Source organism: Mustela lutreola, chromosome 9, assembly GCF_030435805.1.
Source record: "Mustela lutreola isolate mMusLut2 chromosome 9, mMusLut2.pri, whole genome shotgun sequence".
Taxonomy (NCBI): Eukaryota; Metazoa; Chordata; class Mammalia; order Carnivora; family Mustelidae; genus Mustela; species Mustela lutreola.
In genome coordinates, this window is record NC_081298.1 from 128139843 (window position 1) to 128161763 (window position 21921).

The window sequence follows — 21921 nt, forward strand, 5'->3', positions numbered from 1 at the left end:
TTATACATGTGGCTGTCCAGTTTTCCCAACACCATTTGTTGAAGAGACTGTCTTTTCCCCATGTATCTTCTTGTCCTTACTGTCATAGATGAATTGCCCATGTAAGCGTGGGTTTATTTCTGGGTTTTCTATTCTGTTGATCCCTGTGTCTTGTTTTTGTACAGGACTACACTGTTTCTATTCTTACAGCTTTGTAGTACATCTTGAAATCTGAAATTGTGTACCTCCAGTTTTGTTTTCCTTTCTCAGATTGCTTTGGCTACTTGTGGTTTTTTGTGGTTCAGTGTGCATTTTGGTATTCTTTGTTCTAGTTTTGTGAAAAATGTTGTTGGCATTTTGATAGGAATTGCATTGAATCTGCAGATTGCAATATTAATTTGTCCAATCCATGAACATGTAGTATTTTTCCATCTATTTGTATCACTTTCAGTTTCTTTATTCAGTGTTTTGTAGTTTCCAGAGAGAGTACAGGTCTTTTACTTCTTCGGTTAAGTTTATTCCAATATGTTTTATTCTCTTTGGTGTGATCAAATGTATACTTTAAATATGTGGAGTTTACTATCTCTAATATATCCTTTTTGTTTTTAAGACTTAGGGAAGAAGAGAATGTTAAATAATAAATTCAGATTATACAGTTGTGGTTTTTTGGTCATAGATTCTTGAGACCTATATTCATTTACCTTCATATTTTTATGCTATTTCCTTTGGATATTTGTTTTTACACATATCAAAATAAACTCTTTAATTTCTGACATTTTTCCTCCTTCCCTCTCAATTTTTTCTCTAATTTTTTTATATCTTTATAAGTATTACTTCCATTTTCCCATTTTTTATGCAAGAAGCTAGAGAGTTATCCTTGATCCATACCTCACTCTGCACTTCATCAAGTTGCATTATTGAGAACATATTTCAAGTCTGTAATCTTTTTTTCACCACCCCCAGTCTTACTCCACCCTCATTCAGTTTGCTCTCCTCTCTCACTTAAAAAAAAAAAAAAAAAAAAAAAAAGAGCCTTCTGATTATGTTCCCTGTTTTTATTCTTGACCCCTTCAGTACAATTCCCAGGTAATGGCTAGAGATGATCTTCTTTTTTTAAAAAGGTTTTATTTATTTATTTATTTATTTGAGAGAGAAAGAATGAGCACGTGCACGCCCCTGAGCAGGGGTGATCAGAGGGAGAGGGACAAGCAGACTCGGTGCTGATGTGGGGCTTGATCCCATGACCCTGAGATTATGACCTGAGCCAAAGTCAAGACATGGTTGATTAACTGACTGAGCTTCCCAGGTGCCCCTAGAGATGAGCTTTTGAAGATCTTCATTTAAATCATGTTGCTTCCCTGTTCTGATCTTTTTAGTGACTTTTCATTGCTCTTAGATAAAGTCTGAGTCCTTTAAATAGTCAGATTCCCATTTGTCTCTTGTACTTTTTAAAAATTTTTAAAAATATTTTACTTATTTATTTGACACACAGAGAGAGAGAGAGAGAGAGAGAGAGAGCCAGTAAGAGAGGGAACGCAAGCAGGAGGGAGTGGAAGAGGGAGAAACAGGCTTCCTGCTGAGCAGGGAGCCCAATGTAGGGCTTGATCCCAGGGCCCTGGGATCATGACCTGGGCCGAAGGCAGACACTTTAACAGCTGAGCCACCCAGGTGCCCCTCTTTTTTATTTTTATTTAATTAAGGTTTTATTTATTTATTTGAGAGAGGGAGGGAAAGACAGAGCAAGCACAAGGGGGATGAGGGGCAGAGGGAGAAGCAGACTCCCTGCTGAACAGACACTTAACCAGACACTTAACCAATTGAGCCAACCAGGTACCCTGTTTATTTGTATTCTAACCACAGAGGCTGCCTTTTAGTTTTTTGAAATCTCTAAGATCTTTTTACTCCAGAACTTTCTCCCATGGTATTTTCTGAACCTACGCTGATTTACCCCCCACTCTTCAGGTGGCTTCCAGTGCGTGCTTTCAGTCTCAGTTTAAATTCCATTTCTTCAGAGAGGCCTTTGCTTACTTGTCCAATTCAAATTTACCCCCACACCAAATACCATGTGGGTTTTCCTCATAGCTATTACTCAAGATTTGGGGGGATGTGGGAAGGGTGAGGGAAATGTTTATATGTGTGTATGAGGGATTATTTGATTAACATCTCTGTCCTATACTAATATGAAAATTTTCTTCGAAGTGGGGACTTCTCTTGCTCATTACCATGTAGCGTTACCTGGCTCAGGTTCTGGTACAGTTGCCATTATTTATTGAATGAATGTTTAGAGAAATGTGTTGCAAGGAAATATACCAGTGTTGCCTTTTGAGTGTTACGTATTTTTGTAAGATTTCCACCATGAACTGTTATGGCTTTCTCATAAGAGCAGTTACAAAAAAATGTCCATCTATACTTTTTGCCTTTACTAGGGTTGAAAAGCAGATGTTATTTTGAGACTTGGGGTTTTAGTTCTTGACACTTTGTAAAATAAGTGACCTTGATATATTTACTTGATTTTTATTTTTTTATTTTTATTTCTAAAAAATATTTTATTTATTTATTTTAGAGGAGTCGGGGTGGGGGGAGCAGAGGGAGGGGGACAAGCAGACTCCTGGCTGAGTGCGAGCCCGACACTATATGAAATTGAGAGTTGGATGCTTACCCAATTGAGCCACCCAGGCACCCCTTTCCTTTTGGTATTTCAGAGCTGCATAGCTCTCAGAAGTCCTTTTTATGTTGTACTGTTCATGAATAGGGGCTTCTGGATTACTGTAAACCAGAGACTCCGTGCAAGTGTCAGCTGTAGTTTACCTAGCCAGGTAGACGGGTGTATTTCCCTTCTTGATTTACCTGTGATTTTTTTTTTTTAAGATTTTTATTTTAATTTGACAGAGATCACAAGTAGGCAGAGAGGCAGGCAGAGAGAGAGGAGGAAGCAGGCTCCCCGCTGAGCAGAGAGCCTGACACGGGGCTCAATCCCAGGACTCTGGGATTATGACCTGAGCCGAAGGCAGAGGCTTTAACCCACTGAGCCACCCGCCCCTTATCTGTGATTTTTACACTGTCTAGCAGTCTTCAGCTTAGAGTGTCTTGCTGTATTTTTTTGTTTCTGTTAGGTTTTTTAATAGGTCACTGTTACTTAGGGTGTATTATCTTCAGGGTATATTATTTTCTTCACAGTTTTGACCAGTTTTAACTTACGGAGAAAATTATATAAGATTCTCTGATCCTCAGTATTTATCTGTGACAACTCTGATGCTGGACATATGGTTAATGTCCTCTGAATCTCTTAACATTTTTTTATTGAACATCATACATTTTTGTTTTTTAAAAATACAAAATAAAGCTTTGTATCTTTGAGATAATGAGTTGTTAAATAGGCCTTGTACAATTGACCCTGAAGGACACAGGTTTGAATTACATAGGTCCACTTACACATGGATTTTTTTTATTTCTGGTAAATTCAGTACAGTACTATAAATATATTTTCTCTTATTTTTTTTTTAACATTTTCGTTTCTCTAGCTGTATTGTATGAATATAGTATATGATACATTTAATATACAAAATTTGTGTTAATAGATTATTTATGTTACCTGTAAGATTTCTGGTCAACATTAGGCTATTACTAGGCTATTACTATTTTGGGGGGAGTCAAAGTTATAGGTTTTTGACTATGTGAGGATTTGGCACCTCTGACCCTCTGTTGTGCAAGGGTCACCTGTACTTTGAAGTTCTAAAAAATACAGTTTTCAGAGAATTATCAAGGTGACTAAGTGGTGTATTATATTCATATTTTACTCATCATTTAAATGAGCTTGTTTCTCACCTTGAAATGCTTTTTATAGTTTTATTTAAATGTTTGTATTCTTTGCTTTCTCTTTTTAAGATGCCCTTTGTTTATGTTATTTCAAGTATACCAACTTTTTTAACAGATAAAATAATTAGGCACAGGGCTTGTACCCTGAAGGACACTGCACATGCCATCATTGCAGCAGAATTGGATCCAGAATTTAATAAACTCTGTGAAGAAATTAAGGAAGCAAGAATAAAAAGAGGTGAGTTATGGAAATGAGCTTGCTCCTGAAGACCAAGAAATCACTGAGTGTTACCAAATGATGTTTCTTTAGTGTTGCTGGTATTATGAAAATAATCTCCTTTGAGGCATAGACTTTATATATTCCTGATACTAATGTGCCATGCAAATTCTCAAATGTATTTTAAAATTTTACTTTCTGTGACAGTTTTAGGAAGTACAGCAGTGCAAATTACAGAAAGTTCTTTTCAGTGAAATTTTTTTTTGTAGGAGTAGATCTGTTAATTTTTGATTCTTATTCTTAAAGGATTTATAGGCTTTCATATCTGTAGAGGGTTTACTTTTTAAAAGTTTTTAGGAATACAGTTTGTGTTTTCCCTGTTGGCATTTATGTGTAGTTTTATTAATGTAAAATTAACAGAATTAGCAAATATGGTTTGTTCATTCAGTGTATAAGCCTGTCCTTGAGGAACTCACTTAGTAGGAGACAGAATTATAAAACAAATCAAGTACTGTTGAGATGTATTAATTGGTCGAACATGTTTATAGCACAGAGGAAAGACCTCTTTTTAGGGATCCCAGCATTTTGTCTAGAGTTTGGGGAATGAATAAAGGAGTGTTGTTACTAGTGGAGCAGAAGAAGGGAGGCAGTGACAGAGGAGTAGGAGGTATTTGTAAGCACAGCAGATAATAGCATGTGTAAAGGCACAGAGATATGAAATAACATGGTATATTTGAAGAACTACAAACTGGTATTGATGAAGCTTGATGGAATGGTGGAAAATAAAGGCGAGCAGAGTCAAGAACACTGAAATTAAGAAGCTTTTTTCCTACTTTGTTAGGCCTTCCCTGGTTACCTAATCTAATATAGGCACTGGCCACTATAGCACATGGCATTTTGTCTTTTTTTTGTGTCTCTCTTTCTTATTTGGAATATAAGTATTATGAATGGCTTATTTGTAGCTCTACTGCAGTCCCTTGAACTATCCTATAAATATTTGAATGAATCGATGCCAATGCTGAGGAGCTTAAGACTTTATTCTGTAGGTAGGTGTTTTTCAAAGTGTGTGTGTGCCTAATACCCACATCAGCTTATTAGACTTAGTGAATTAGATTCTCTGAGAGTAATAAGGCTGAGAAATCTGTACTTTAATGAACTATTCAAGTGGTTTTTTTGTACACTAAAGTTTGAGAACCATTGCCATACTCAGTATGAGTCACTGAAATATTTTAAACTGTGAAATGAATTGGTAAATTACTTTGGCAGCAGGAAATAGCAAGGTCTCAGTATGTCAGGATAGGAGGATGAGAGACTAGTCAAGAAACTGTTGGAGCCAGTTTGGAAAACAGTTTGGCAGTTTCTAAAAAATTAAGTATAACATTTACTATACGACCCATGATTCTACTCCTGGAAACAGCCCAAGAGAAATGAAAACATATGCACTTACAAAGACTATTCACAGCAACTAAAAACTGGAAACAATGCAAGTGTTCATCTTCTGGTGAATGGGTAAGCAAAATGGTATATCATAAAATGGCATACTGCTCAGCCATAAAAAGGAACAAATTATTGACACATGGTACAACATAGATGAACCTCAGGAACATTACCTGAAGTGAAAGAATTCAGTCACAAAAGACAAATCTGTGGAGACGAAATGTAGATTAGTGATAGCCTGGGGTAGTTACCTAAAATTGGATTTCTCTGGTGATTGCATAGCTCTGTAACTTTACTAAAAATCACTTAATTGTATGCTTAAAATGAGTGATTTTTTTTGTCGTGTAAGTTGTACCTCGTTAAAGCTTTTGGGGGAAAAAAGATGTTGGAGTTGTGCAGAGTTTTAATTATTACGAAGAGGGAATGGTATAAATGTAAATTGGGGCAGGGGAGGAGGCTATTGTGAAGGGAAGAAGAGTCAAAATTGGCTACTCATATGACTGATTTAATACTTAGTAGATGCTAATACTATCAGTAGAGGTAGGGAATATCTTTATAGAGATAGGGATGAACGGGTTTTTTGTTGAGGAAAGATAAACTAGTTAGCTTTAATTTGACCCATCTTATGATACCCAATTGGAGATACCAAATAGGCAGTTGGGTATAGGGATCAGAAGCTCAAGAGGTGCTTGGGCTAAACATGTGGATTTAGGAATTATTATGTAATGATGATAGAAGCCGAAGGCATGAGTGATACTTTTTGGTAGAAGGTATAGATCAGAGTGAGAAGAAAAGGGATTCCAGAGACAACCCCGAGAAAGATCAATATTTAATGACCACACAGAAGAAACAAGTCTAGTGAAGGAAATTGAGATGGAGTGGTTACTCTTAGGAAGATCAGTGTAGGAAAACCAAACTTCCTGCAGTGTGGTTTGACAGGCACCTAATACCAGATGAAAACAGTTCAAGTGAATGAGGTTTAAAGACCCAACAAACACTTATACATTCTAAGATGGCAGAAATAGTAACTTAGAAAAAATCTTATCATTGTCTTACAGTCATAAGACTGTGTGGCTTTGCAAATTAAGCCGAGTAAACATAGGGTTCTTTTGGGGATTAAGTGTTCCGCATGGCCTGCTGGGTTATTTCTTTTTGATTTTATATCTAATTTCTTTCTCATCTTTAAACAAAAGATACTGTTTTCATCTGAATTACAAACTGTCCAGGTGTAATTAATGACTAAAACTTAGTTCTTTATTTCAGACTTTTTTTTAAACCATGTTGGTTTATGTAGCTGGGAATATTTAAATAGGTGTTGCTTATCTTTTGCCCGCAGGCTTATCGGTAACAGCAGAACAAATAAATCCTCATGGCACTGGAGCTCGGAAGACTGAAACTAGAGTTGAAGAGGCATTTCGGCACAAACAAAGAAATCCATTGGATGTCTGGCACAACTCTGCAAATAAATGTGCATGTGAGTGTTTGAGACCATGTTATCCAGTAGTGGGAAGAGCTGAGAAGGATGCAGATTTTTTAGGAGTTGGGGACACAGACTAGGTGCTGCTGTGTTCTCACAGGTCTTCTCATCTTTTCTCTATCCAAAGGTGAAGAACTTGTGTGGTGGGATAGAAGTATACTTCTCTAACTGTAGAGAAAGAGGGCCTAATTCAGGAGATATTTCTTTTTCTTTCTTTTTTTTTTTTTAAGGTTTTATTTATTTATTTGACCAAGAGAGACAGAGAGGGAACACAAGCAGGGGTTGTGGGACAGGGAGAAGCAGACTTCCCACTGAGCAGAGAGCCCGAGGTGGGGCTTGATCCCAGGACCCTGGGATCATGACCTGAGCCAAAGGTAGATGCTTAACAACTGAGCTACCCAGATACTCCTCTGTACATCTTTTTAATAAATAAATAAATAAATAAATAAATAATTTGTACAGCCTTTTAAATCTAGTTTTGTTTAAGTGAGATGTATTTAGAAAGGGAAAATTCATTGTTCTAGGTTTTTATCACTTGTGCTCATTCATGCTGATTTATAAGATTTCTGAAAGACAAATGTTAACGAACACAGCACTTTCCTAATATAGTCCATATGTTTGCTGAAGATAGCCACCCTTGGAAGATATATGCTGTTCTGGTATAAAGGTGGTCATACTGTTGAAACTCTCAGTAAAGCTGGCTATAATATGTTCTTTCACCAATAGCATTGCATTTGAATGAATGAATCAGATTCTTTTTTTTTTTTTTTTTTTTTTTCAGCTCTTTTCTCTGTGGTATTTGGCATTCATATGTGAGAAAATTTGAAGGACTTAGTAGTACATTTGGTTCCATGAAATTGATTAAAGCTCTTTGGTGTAGTGTCTTGGATCATGATCATGACCTGGATTATGTAATGTAGCACTCGAATTTTAACCTTGAAATCCTGTATATTCTCTGCACCTGATACAAATATTTACTAAAACCCATTGAAAATTAGCTTTAAGCAGTTTAAGTTCCTTTAAACATTTAAATGTTATTTTAATCTACAAATGTGAGTTTAGTTTTCTCTTACCAGTAGATGGCATATGTGACTCATCATTTGCTTGTTTCACATTAATTTACTTGAGTTATAAATCTAAATATCCTTAAGATAGAGTTGCTTTCATAAGGTTTTAGTTTTGAAAATAAGCTCAAAGAGGCTATAAAAATTGACTCTAAATATTGGGTCCCCATATTGGTTTTTCAGACAACGTGCTTCTGTAAAAGGAAGTAGTATATGAAAGATTAGTTCCATAAATGGATACTACTACCACATGTCAGGTGCTGTAGAGATACAGCAGTGCTTAAAACCAAAATTCCCATTCTTTTGGAGCTTGTATGATTAATTTTTTTTTTTTATTTTACCATACTCACAATTAGAAATAATTATATAAAGAGGAGAAAAGTATCTCTAATTTGACCTTCTCTCAAATGAGAACATTTTCTTTGTTCTTAGCTGGGATGAAGCTTTGTTAGGCCTTCTAAGCCTTTACTTAGTGCCCACAGATCAAGTCATTGAGCTGGCTCTTGATTGAATAGAATTTAGCTGCTTCTTGCTGTAGAGTTAGATGGCTTAGTGAGGAAAGAAAGGGGAACTGTTTATGATTGTGTTGCTGGAGAATAAGTGAGGTCACAGTGTTTGGAGTGATTGTCAGTAAAAACCTAACAGCTCCACCTTTTAGAGAAAGAGCAGGCTGAATTTTTTTTCACTTTTAATGTGGACTAGATTAGTTTTTCATATAGTTAATGGAATACTTACAAATGCCCATCACTTTAGCTTTTATATACAGCTTTTAACAGTAAACTAGTAACAAATTTCTTCTCCAATTACCCTGTAAGTATAAATTATGAAAATAGAAATTAGCAGGGGAAATAGGAATGGAGAGATGATTCTCATGATTTGTTTTTGAAGACAAAATCTATTTTGAACCAAGTGACAAAATAACTTGAATTTGGGAAATCATTTCAGAGACCCTTTTGTAGATTTATTCTTAGATAAGAAAAAAAGTAATATTTATGACAATATTTGTCAATTTCCTGTGAATACCTGGATGTCTCTAAAGAGACTCAGTAAGGATTAAAGTTGAAAGGATGAAAAAATTGTAAACATATGTATGGGGAATTAAAGGTTCCTGGGCCCATTGTTACTGGAAGTACTCCTAAAGCTCATGATGGTTTCTGGCATCTGGAGATGAATGTGTTCTTTTTTTTATTATTATTATTTTTTTAATTAGTATATAATGTATTATTTGTTTCAGGGTTATAGGTGTATGATTCATCAGTCTTACACAATTCACAGCACTCGCCATAGCACATACCCTCCCCAGTGTCTGAGATGAATATAGTCTTTACAGCTTCTGTAGGTCTTCCTTTTTACATCACTGATATTTTCAGTGGTTGTTAATGTTGTTGCTGCCTTGATAGCAGAGGGCTTAACTTTTTTCCATATTTTCTTTTCTTTTAAATATTTTGTTTGTTTATTTGAAGGAGAGCAGAGGGAAGAGCAGAGGGAGAGGCACCAGCAGACCCCGGGTTGAGCATAGAGCCCAACATGGGGCTCGATCTCAGGACCCTGAGATCATAACCTGAGCCAAAATCAAGAGTTGGACTTTTAACTGACTGAGACACCCAGGCACCCCCCCTTTTTACATATTTTCAAATAACAAGTGTGTAACCACTTGATCTGCTTGGTGAACCATTTATAGCAGAGGAGGCTAACAGTTGTCTAACCAAATTGTCTACAAATTTCTGTTTACTACTGTACTTTCTGTGGGTGATTCCTCCTCTGGAAGGAGAGGCAGTAGATAGTTATTTGTGGGACATCTGTAACAGTTCTGTCTTGATACAATGGATCATGTGTTCATTTTCTTCCATGGTTTAGGAGCTTTGGGGTGATTTTGCTGGCAAAGCACTCATTTTCTTGTTGGAAATCTGGGGCTGTGGCCCTCAATTTTCTAGGTAGCCTGGTAATGTAGTTGGTCATTCCCTACATATTATATGCTTGGCCCCTGGCTGTTAGCTATAAAGTAGAATCTAGGATAATAGAAAAAAATTAATGCTGGGTAAACTTATACTCAATTAAAAAAAATTTTCATCCTTCAGAGTTCAACACTGACTTCATATTCATTCTCCTTGTAGGTTGTGAGGATTAGTCAGCTTGGATTTCAAGAGCTAAGTAGTGGGGTGCCTGGGTGGCTCAGTGGATTAAGCCTCTACCTTCAGCTCAGGTCGTGGTCTCAGGGTCCTGGGGTTGAGCCCTGCATCGGGCTCTCTGCTCAGTGGGGAGCTTGCTTCCTCCTCTCTCTCTGCCTGCCTCTCTGCCTACTTGTGATCTCTCTCTCTGTCAAATAGATAAATAAAATCTTTAAAAAAGAGAAAAAAAAGAGCTAAGTAGTTCTTGTGTGTTAAACCAGTATGGGTTTATTTTCTTTTGGGTCTTAGTATAGTGAACATTTGTAAAACAAGTGTTGCACTCCAAGTTCTATATACCTGTTTTCCTTCTCTCTAAAATAGTTCGAGTTCGAAGAAAATCGAGGCGGCGATCACAGTGGGGTAAAGGAATTATTAAGAAAAGGAAAGTCAATAATTTAAAAAAAGATGAAGAGGACACTAAATTTGCAGACTACGAGAACCATACAGAGGACAGGAAATTGCTAGAGAATGGAGAGTTTGAGGTAAGCACTGACTGCCATGAAGAAAATGGCGAAGAGACCGGAGATCTCTCTATGACCAATGACGAATCATCATGTGACATCATGGACATGGACCAGGGGCAGAGGCTTAACAATGGAGCGGGCACGAAGGAGAACTTTGCATCTACTGAAGAGGAAAGTTCCAATGAGTCTCTGCTCGTCAACAGCAGCGGTTCTCTAAATCCAGAACAGACATCTAGGAAAGAGCCTTTCCTTAAAGGAAGCTGTCTAAATGGTGAGGCCTCCACTGACAGTTTTGAAGGAATACCAGTTCTGGAGTGTCAGAATGGCAAAGCTGAAGTAGTCTCTTTCTGTGGTAGTGGTGACAAATGTAGTTCTGAACAAAAGATTGTCCCAGAGGACCAGTCAAAAGAAAAACCAGAAACTTCGAATGAACATCATGGAGATGATCCTGAGAAACTAGATGCCCTGGAATGTAGCAGTAATGAGAAGTTAGAACCCAGCCCCGAAGTGGAGGTTAAAGATGCAGAATTGGATAAAGAAGGTAGAGCAAATATTTTTTTTAAAAATTGAAGTTTTAAATTCCAGAGTTCACTAATGGCATATTTTGTTTGGTCCCCAGTAGCACTAGTTGGTAAGCAGTTATACCCCTCTGAGAATCTGTTAAACTTTAATCTTTTTCCCTAGGAAAGTGTGCATATTCATGCCTAGTAAATGTTGGTAGGAATTTCAGAGGGTTATGGTCTAGAAAGCATCTCTTTCTTGGCTGCTTACTCTTTTACACCTGATTATTATCCCTATCCGAAAGGATTTATGGATAAAGGCTGAGTAAGCCCACAGGTGTTAAGAAGATGGAATTCTAATAAGAATGATTGGGGTGGGGTAGGCTTGGCTGAGAAGAGTTGGATACTAGATACTCTATGGTATCCTATGCTCATGTACATTCAAGTTAAATTACCTCTCCTGTTTGTTATTTTCATGTGGCTTTGAGCTGGTAACTTAGGCTCTCCAATCTTTTTTTTCATCTTCTAAATTAAACTTCAGAGTGGTGTCACTGTAGGGATTAAATAAGTCATGTACATAAATCGCCTCTTTTTGTGCCTGGCACATACGGAGCTGTATTCATTCCAGGCATTCACTGTTAGTTGAATCTAAGGGATGCTGAGTCTAAGAGGCTCCACTGTTTTGTAAAACCGGTGGTATAAGAAGCAGTAGAACCTGTGCTGTCAGATCTGCCTTGTTCTTGCAGACTCAGAGCACCCTGCTAGCTCCCGCCTTCCTATGGCTATGTGATTCCTTTAAGCAGCAGCAGAACAGGGGGCCTGGGAATTTCTAGCCCTGCTTTGTTTATCATTCTTTAGCCCATAGTGGGATGGGGTAAATTAGAATCTAGCTTTAGCTTGGGATCAGGGCTATGTGGGAATAGTTTTTTGCTCCAACTTTTTTTTTTTTCTTTTAATTTCTTTATTTGAGAGAGATTGAGAGAAAGCATGAGAAAGGAGGGGGGCAGAGGGAGAAGCAGACTCCCTGCCGAGCAGGGATCCCGATGTGTAGGACTTGATCCCAGGACTCCCGAATCCCGAGCCAAAGGCAGCTCCCCAACCAACTGTACTACCCAGGCACCCTGCTCCAAGTTTTTGAGCCCTCTAGCAGTTGTAGGAAGTAGAAAGATAATTATTCAAAGTCTTAGAATTATCTTGATGGATAAAGAATATGTGTGTATACTGGTCTTTTTTTTTTTTTTAAAGATTTCATTTATTTGACAGAGAGAGAGTGCATAAGCAGGGGAATGGGAAAGGGAGAAGCAGGCTCCCTGCAGATGCCAAGGCTCTATCCCAGAACCCTGGGATTAGGACCTGAGCTGAAGGCAGACGCTTAACCAACTGAGGCACCCAGGCGCCCATGTTCTTAAATGCTACCTGTTGAGAATTTTTCTTTCTCTTCAATATTTAATAATAGAAGGTAGTTTTAAGGGGAGTATTTATTCTGATATTTATTTATTTTTTTGTGTTTATCATATGATAGAATTTAAAACATGTTTTAAAGCTAGCGTTGAGTAACAGAATAGGGAGAAAGGGAGAGATCTTCCTGATGAAGCACTTTGGGTATAAGGTGAGGAGTCCTTTTTAATGTTCTTTCACTATGAGATTTTTAGTTGCTTGCAAAAAAGGTTTAAATTAATATTATGTTCAATTGGTTATCTAAAAACTTTATAAATTTGTTGTATAAAAGCTTTACCTGACATTTTCACTTCTGTCAGAGCAGGGTTACCTGATGCAAGTTTTCAGTCTCCTGGATGTCCATGGATTTGGTAATGTGAACGGAAGGTCTTAACAAAACTCTTAGCATATGTTAATTGAACTGTAAATAAAAACTTTCACTCTAGAAGCTGTCTGAAATATAAAATATCTCTCCTACATGGAGGTATATGTTTCCCAAGGCAATATTTTGGTTCTTTTACTGTTTATAGCAAGCATTGATTAGAGGGAAATGTTTAAAGGCATGGGAGTAAGAGAACTAACACAGGAGGGAAGGGGAAGGTTCTCCGTAGTGTTTATGAGATGGGACAGGTCCGCTATAAGGTTTTGAAACAGGGATGCCTGGGTGGCTCAGTTGGTTAAGCGTCTGCCTTCAGCTCAAGTCATGATCTCAAGGCCCTGGGATCTAGTTCCATATCTGGCTCCCTGCTGAGCAGGGAGCCTGCTTCTCCCTTTACCCTGCCAATCTCCCTGTTTGTGTGCCTGTTCTCTCTCTGACAAATAAATAAATCTTTAAAAAAAAACAACAACAAAGTTCAAACAGTTTGAGTTTGTCTTTGCATTCCTTCCCCCTTGGCTTTTTCTTTTTTTCTTTTTTCTTTTCTTTTTTTTTTAAGATTTTATTTATTTATTTGACAGACAGAGATCACAAGTAGGCGGAGAGGCAGGCAGAGAGAGAGAGAGAGAGAGAGAGGGAAGCAGGCTCCCTGCGGAGCAGAGAGCCCGATGCGGGGCTCGATCCCAGGACCCTGAGATCATGACCCGAGCCTAAGGCAGCAGCCCAACCCACTTAGCCACCCAGGCGCCCCACCTTGGCTTTTTCTTAGAGATGCCTACCTACGGGATCACAAGTCTTACGGCCTGTCTGCCCTCTCTATCGCTCAGAGTACCTGGTGCTGTCAAATTATGCTCAGCCACCTCCAGATTTCTGGGGTGCTTTTTGTTTTTTGTTTTTTTCAGTGTAGCTGGTCTCAGTATGTTGTTGGAAGCAAAATAATTAGATTATGTGTAATTCACTCTGAGATAGGAAAGACCACCAGCCCTATTACTTTAAATGGGCTTATATTTTTATGTAAAAAAAAAAAAGTTAGAAACCAGATAAATTTCTAATAGAAATCTGGACAGTGGGCACCTGGGTGGCTCAGTGGGTTAAAGCCTCTGCCTTCGGGTCGGGTCATGATCCCAGGGTCCTGGGATCAAGCCCCATATCAGGCTCTCTGCTCAGTGGGGAGCCTGCTTCCTCCTCTCTCTCTGCCTGCTTATGATCTCTGTCAAATTAAAAAAAAAAAAAAAAAAAAAAAAAAAAGAAAAGAAAATTGGACAGTGTAAAAGAGAAAATAAATTTCAGTTAGTGTTGAAGTTTTTTTTTGTTTCTTTTTGTTTTTAACTTGCAACAGAAATAGACAGGTTGGCCTCACTTGGTTTGAGTATCTGCTTTTCTAGGTTGTTTCCCCTCTTCCAATTCTGAAAGCTCTAACTTTTAAAATGATGGCTATCGTAAAAAGAGTAAAGACGATTTATAGGTTAGTGCTTAGAGGTGATGATTGCTTTTCTCTTCCTTTAAGAGGATCTGTTTATTATATGATACTCTAACATAACTTGGCTTTCATAGTTGTGGTTTAAGTTTCTTCAATTTGGGTTACTTATTTTAAAAAATTATCATTTACAGGGACGCCTGGGTGGCTCAGTTGGTTAAGCCGCTGCCTTCGGCTCAGGTCATGATCTCAGGGTCCTGGGATGGAGTCCCACATCAGGCTCCTTGCTTGGCAGGGAGCCTGCTTCTCTCACGGCCTCTGCCTGCCTCTCTGCCAGCTTGTGTGTACTCTTTCTCTCTGGCAAATAAAATCTTAAAAAAAAAAAAAAAAAATCATTTACAGCATATACCCTTATTCCAAAAAGTTTTGTGGTGGGTAGAAAAATTTATAGTTTGCTGCAGTGCTTTTTTTTTTTTTTCAATTGTAGGTGCTTCTAAAGTAAAGAAATACCGTAAGTTAATTTTAGACCAGGCAAAAACAACAAGCCTGGAACTGGTTCCAGAAGAGCCGTCTGAGCCTGTGCCGCCTCTTATAGTTGATCATGAGAGATTGAAGGTAAGCTTTGCTATTCCCAGTCAGTGTTAAATGAATGGAAAGAGATTTATTGTGTTTGTAGGCAGTTGAGTAAAACTAGTTTTGATAATCTCTTACTTTACCTAGGAATACAAGTGCTTTAAGGCTTCTAGTAAAAGAAGAGGTATGTGTGTTTTGAGGGGTTTAGAGAATGGTCTTGGGAATAAACTAATCCTTAGAATCTTCTAAATTTGTCACTGTTATACCATAGCCTATGGTGCGTATTGGCGAGCCATTTGAATACATCTGTTTCAGTGTGAAAATGAAACCAAACTTCATTTTATCCTCTTTTCTTCTAATTTTTCTTAGAAATTGCTTGATTTATTGGTAGATAAAAGCAACAATCTTGCAGTTGATCAACTTGAGAGGTTATATTCTCTTCTTAGTCAATGCATCTATCGTCATCGTAAAGATTATGACAAATCACAACTTATAGAGGTAAGTGCTCAGTTTATCCTTAGAATAAACAAATACGTGCTTTTACTTGTCCCAATGGAAAAAAGAGGAAAACATTTTTTTTAGTATATATCTTTCACCAAGTAACTGAAGAATGTTTTGAAGATTGAAGATTAGAAGACTTGTTGAGTTACAGTCTGAAGAATAAATCCTTTCTGGATCATTTTGTCTCAGGACAGAAGTAATCTGGGATTCTTTGTTTATCAAAACAGCACTTCGTGGTTCTGGGTTGGCAGATACCTAGAATGGCATGTCACAGTTCTCTTATCCCTTCCTATTAGTGAGCATATCTGAGCACGTGCTGAGCATTACTGAACGTATCATTTTGTCCAACTGCATGTGGGGATGGCCTCATAGTCCTTACCACTGCTACCTAGGCAGCCACTGCTGATTAAAGGAGTGGCCTGAGCAGTGAGAGCTGTTTGCCGCCCCATTAATGATTAGAAAAGAACTTTAAAAGTCATCTCACTCATCAGATCTAGTCTTAGGAGATGGCTGCATGAAGGAGTGGTTGTCCTTTTGCTAGACACTTTAGATGTGAACCATTCCCTTTCTTTTTTGAAAGGTCTTATTTGAGAGAGAGAGTGTGTGTGTGAATGGGTAGAGAGGAAGAGGGGGAGAATCTCAGGCCGACTCTGAGGTGAACGCAGAGCCCAGCCAAGGACTTGATCTCACAACCCTGAGATCATGAGCTGAGCTGAAACCAAGAGTTGGATGCTTAACTGACTGAGCCACCCAGGTGCCCTGAACGGTTCTGTTTCTAGAGAGCTCTGGGCCATAGTGAGTTCTTCCTTATAAACATCAGTTTATACCTGTTTATATAATTTACATCATTAAGCCGCACTTCTGCTTTTTGAAGTCATCTGGGCAAATGTAGACCCACTAAATGGCTAAGTGACTGAGTTAGACTCCCTATTCATTTGCCAGTTAGTTTGTTTATCTGGTGGACTGATTATTAAATACTTACTGATTGCCTGTAGTTCCAGATGCTGTGCTAAATGTTCGGGCTATAAAGTTCCTGCTCTCAAGGAGCATTTCTAGTATATTAAAGGTTTCTATGTAGAGGATATGATGATTTTTCATGTTCAATAAGGAATATTGGACTTGAATCAGGGAGAGAGAACATTTAAAAGTTATTTTCTAATCACATTTTTAGGAGTTAACATTTTTATGAATCTATACTGTCATTATATAATATATAGAAATAATAAGAAAGCACAAATGAGAACATAAAAACACATCCACATCCCACAATCTAGAGGAAACTAGTCAGTGTTAATCTTATGGGATATCATCTATCCTTTAAAAATATCTAGATGTGTATAACATATGTATAAGTATGTGAATACATACTTAAAATTGAGATCAGATTGTACATTTTTTTATAATCTGACTTTTTTCCTTATTCAGTAACAATATGATGAAACATTTTTATTGGTCTAATAGGAGAACTTTTTGATCAGATGATAATCTAGCCTGTTGTACAGAGATGTAGAATATAATTTCAGCTGTTTAAAGGGGGAAAGAAAAACCAGATGTCTTAGATGTGTTGGACACTTGGCCATCTGAATGAAATGTGTAGGGTAGAGTTCTTGACCTTTTTTTTAAAAAAATTCCTGAACTTGTTTATTTGCACGAGTTGACATTTGATTAGCTTGAATGGAATAAATACTCTTCAGCAGTGAAACATTTTTCCGTAGGGGACTTGGAACCCTGTAATCTAGGGGCCTTTTTCAGGGAGGGAGGGAATCTGTAGCAGAATCACCAGTGAGTGACATTTCATGTGGTGATGGCAGCAACTGTTTCTGCAACCCCCACCCTACCCCCCCCCCCCCCCCCCGCCCTTTTTGTTTTCAGCTCTGATAAGAGTGAATAGCAGTGGGAACAGGTGCCTTCTACTTCAAGTTTTACTATACTGAGTACATTTATTTTGCTTTGAGAGAACATGAGTAAAGGATGGGCTGACTCTGGAGTGAGGCTACCTATACTTAAATTCTGATTTTGTTGTTTATAAGCTGACAAATTATTTACGTATATAAATTTCTTGGTACAATATCGGGCATAATAAGTACTCATTGACTGTTATTAGCATCATCGTCATTAGTCTAAGTATCAAACAGGAGGCATTTGGAAGCATCTAGGGCAGCTAGTCTTATAGAGCAGCTATGCTATTATAATCAGAAAATACTTAAAGCTTAACCTGTATCTAAAATTCTTTCTCTAAAAAAGTTAAAGTGAATTTTCCCTTAATAATTTTGTCTTTTCTATATTAGATAACATGCACTTTTTTTCCCCTTGTAGGAGATGGAAAGAACAGTTCATATGTTTGAGACATTCCTATGAACTTTTCAAGATGAGTGGTTTATCCTCTCCCATCTGCTCCTGACAGAGCAGTCTTCTGAGCCATTCAATTTCAAATTGCACCAATTATGTGCAGAGCCTTGGTGTAAAGTGCTCTCTCGCTCATTCTTTCTCTCTGTTGAATTTGGTGCTATTGTCTCAGGTACCTGAAACCAACCAGCCTACAAGAACCAAACAGAACTTCAGAAACATGTTGTATTTTCCACAAATAAAAAATACAACCCCACAGATTGGAGATTTTGGTGCTACAGAAACTGCTCTCACTTCTGCTCCTCTTTTCGTGCACTCTCTTTTGGAGACTTCTCTCTTAGGGAGCAGACCAGCAAACAGGAGGAAACTGGATGGGGCAGTTCTAACTGTGTTGAATTGTTTAAACAGTGGGCAACCTGTTTTGTTTCCTTTTTTTGTTTTGTTTCGTTTTCTTTCTCCTTTCTACTCCTTTTAGCATATTTGTTTTTATTTGTTCCTCTGGGTCATGGACTGAAACCTGTTTTAGAGTTGGCTATGGTGTATTCTGGTGGGAAACTGAAGAAACTGGATGAAATGAGATTAGGCTCTTTAGAACTGCCTTTAATGTGCCTTTTAATTCATTTGAGAAAGATAAGGCTAAACAAAGGAATGGGCTTGTTTGTAGCAAGTGAATTAGAATGTCTCTTTGGTTACAACCTTGAAAATAAGTTTTGATACTCTGTGTCATTAAGAGGCAACCAGTGTTTTGGTATAAAATGCTTATCTTGTTTTCCAAACTCAAATCAAGACATTAAGCCACATGATATATTAAAATGGTAAGTTTTCCTGTATGGTCTGTTTCTGTTTAAGAAACACATAATAAAACAACAACAAATAATAACGCAGCCCACCAAAAAACGTACAAACTTTACAGTATTGCTGACAGTGATGACCAGATATTAGATAGATGGCGACATTCTTTTCCTCTCTCAGTGGCAATTTAATAGTTATCCATGTTTGAGTTCCCAGAGAAGAATGATTTCATGTATAGTAAATTGTTAACTGTTTTGTTTTAAAGCCAGGACTTGCCAATGGACAGAATAGAGGAATTTGTCAGAAACTCCATAAATTCATTTTCTTTATGCATAGTTGCAGGTGAGCTTTGGTATGGTTCTTGAATAACAGTATTAATGTTTAAATCCCTTACCATAAGCTTACCTTCACAGTTGTTCGTTTTGATTGGATCTTGTTGAGTGATTTCTGTGAATTGTACTTACCTAAAATTAATTATGGGTTACTAGTTTTACAAAAACTTTCTACAAATTTGGAGACACAGTCTAGGCAGTTGCAAAGAGGCAAAGGGAGTGCAGTGACATTTTTTATCAGATGATTTTTAAACAAAAAGTAGGAAATTTTGACAAGTTGGCTTGATATCTTCATTCATTATAGCCGTTAGCTGCAGGTGTGTCTTTCCAATATATGCAACACATGTAGTTTGGGTTTTAATTAGAGCAAATGGTCTTGGACTACTGCAGAGATACTGAGCTACCTCAGCTTTTTGTATTTTAGTTACCAATAGTGTTTACAGAGTCCTGTAATCACTTTGCCACCGTTTACATGCTGAAGCTAAGGTACTTGTCTCCTTGTCCCTGGCTGTTTGTGGTGTGTTTGTCGCCAGAGCAGAGCACACACTTTGGCCGTAGGCTACTGCAGTAATCTTAAGTGCTTCTTTGCATTGACATTTTGCGCCTTCTAATTATAGCTTAATTTTTTTAAAATGCCACTTTTTTTTCTTTATACCTAGTCTATGAAGTTTTCGTAATATTCAGTTAGTCATATAATTCAAGATGCTACCCATGTAGACACACTGTATTTTTAAGGTGGGCAAGTGCGATTAACGATGAACCATTTTAAAGGGGAGGTTATTTGAAACCTCTAATTTGATTATTGGGAGGATTTTCATGCTTTCTTTAGTATTTATTACCATCATACCAGTTCAGACTATTTTACTGTCTAATACATTAGCATTTTGTATTTTGATGGAAATTGTTACAGAATTTAAAGATTTGATGAAATAAGATGTAGCAGATTTTTTGTAGCAAGTTTCTGCTAAAAGGGTTTTTTGCAAGTCTCAGGTTCTTGCTGCACTATTTTTTTTTAAATATTTATTCCAGTTACTCTAATTCAGAAGCATTCTGTTCAAGTAACAGCAGCACTTGTGAAAGGAAAAAAAAAACGCACATGTTCTTAGTAGGTTACTAAATTTGTACCAGTTAATTAAGATTTTAGCCATCAGTAGGTTTGACAAGGGAAATTTATTTATGTTCAGCATTAAAATGCTTCCAAAAGATCAAGTTTTTTTTATTTTAACCTTTATATAGATGGAGAAATAGGAGGCAACCTCAGTATGATAGGAACTGCCACTTTGAACAGTTTAGGTCTTAAAGAGAAAGCCAATCTAATGCCAAGGGGAGAAAAATTTGCTGAAATTATATCAACTCCTCCACTCCCCTTCCCCTGCTCCCACAAAAAAAAAAAAAAAAAAAAAAAAACCAAAAAAAAAAAAAACAACCCACATACCAGTTGTGCTTACTTTACAGATATCTGGTGGTTCTATAGTTTAAAGCAGCTTGTGAAATTATCCAAGTGGACTCAGTTTTGTTTACCTTTCTGTAAGTTCTTAATTTTTGCTGTATAGCATTGGCAAAAATATGTACAAATTGACCTCTGTTCTTATTTCCTATTGTGAGCATTATAAATGATAGCTCCTGTGTAAAACTTTGCTCTCAGATCAGTAAAATATGTATCACAGCACAGCCCAACAATAGTTAATGCTCAGCTGTGGGGACCATAGGAGCTTTTTGAAGATGGAACCGCACTAGGGTTGAAACTGATGGCTGTGGAGTTAATTGTGTTTTGAGCTTGAATCTCACCTGTGATTAATTTTGTTTTGTTTTGTTTTATGTCCTTTCATGACTTGATTTTTCTCATATGCCAATGTATTTGTAGGTTTACTGGATTTTATTTTTAGGGAGTGGGGTGGTAATATCTTCCCATTTTTTGATTAAGTTGGTTCAGCTATGGTGCTATTCAGTAGGTATCTTCGGTGTCAGGTCCCGTAGCTGAATGCCATTGTTATTATAATTATAATTTGTAATCACATTGTAAGCTTGAATTTGGACTTGTACCTGCATCTTTTGTATTTTGTACATTCAGTTATTTAGATTTTGGGAGTCCTTTTTGGTTTCAGTCATGTATGTCTACTTTGTAGATTAAGTAGACTTCATCAACTATGGTCTGTTTTGGGTTTATAGTTTAATTTAGAATTGTGTTAAATTGATGTTTTGCATTTGACTTCATTTTACATTAGTTTGAAGTAAATTATTTAATTTTTGATTCTGGAATTTTGAACATTTACTGTAATTTGTAATATAACTGCTGTGAAATACTTGAATAAAGATGACAAGAAAAACCTGTCTTTCTTGAGCCTGATGATGATTGCTGTTGGCTGCAGATGCAGCGCCACTGCCGTAGCTCAACTCTTCTGCTGTGCGGTTCGGGCATTTGATGTTTGTTTATCTAGCTGTGTTCGAGGGACGAGGCAAGCATAGGGTCCCCCTACTGCTCTGCCATCTTAACTCCCCTGGTCGGCATGTTGATGTTCGTTAAGCACCCACCAAAATCTGGTTACAGCGTTCGTTTAGATTTTAGTAGCCCTCTGTATTTTTTACCTAAAAGTTTTTCAACATGTTGAGGAAATGGGGTTTTAATTTCAGTGGAAGACTGTCTAAAATGTGTTCTATAAAAGCAAATGGATTACTTCTGATAATTGTTTTTCTATTTGGAAGACTGCTACAGTAATAATCAGGTACTTCGTTAACTTACTTTACAGAGTTTTTCTCTTTGATCAGGTAGTTACCAGCATACTTTGAATAGAACATAGAGTTGAAATATGGAGAAAGATTTCATACCAAAATTTTGAGGGGCTTGTTGCTTCATGGGAGTAGAATGTTCTTGGCTTTAGATTGCCCATGTTTCTGCTGTCTACCTTGAGATACCTTTTCATGTCCTGAGATTAGTATGCTCATCCTACTCAGCAGAAGTTCTTGCGATGCCTGGGTGGCTCAGTCGGTAAGCCTCTGCCTTCAGCTCAGGTCATGATCCCAGGGT

At 37.4% G+C, this 21921-nt stretch overlaps 1 protein-coding gene across 2 annotated transcripts in view; it reads left to right on the top strand.

Annotated features, from left to right (window-relative positions):
• The window catches only part of ATAD2B (ATPase family AAA domain containing 2B), a 150457-nt gene extending 129228 nt beyond the window's left edge, over positions 1–21229 (top strand). For both annotated transcript variants that reach the window (XM_059132520.1, XM_059132521.1), the window contains exons 23-28: positions 3911–4033; positions 6786–6923; positions 10480–11163; positions 14840–14967; positions 15295–15423; positions 17743–21229. In XM_059132520.1, the coding sequence (XP_058988503.1) occupies positions 3911–4033; positions 6786–6923; positions 10480–11163; positions 14840–14967; positions 15295–15423; positions 17743–17784 (1244 nt within the window). In that variant the 3' untranslated portion in view covers positions 17785–21229. The remainder of the gene's footprint in view (positions 1–3910; positions 4034–6785; positions 6924–10479; positions 11164–14839; positions 14968–15294; positions 15424–17742) is intronic.
• The last annotated feature ends 692 nt before the right edge of the window (positions 21230–21921 follow it).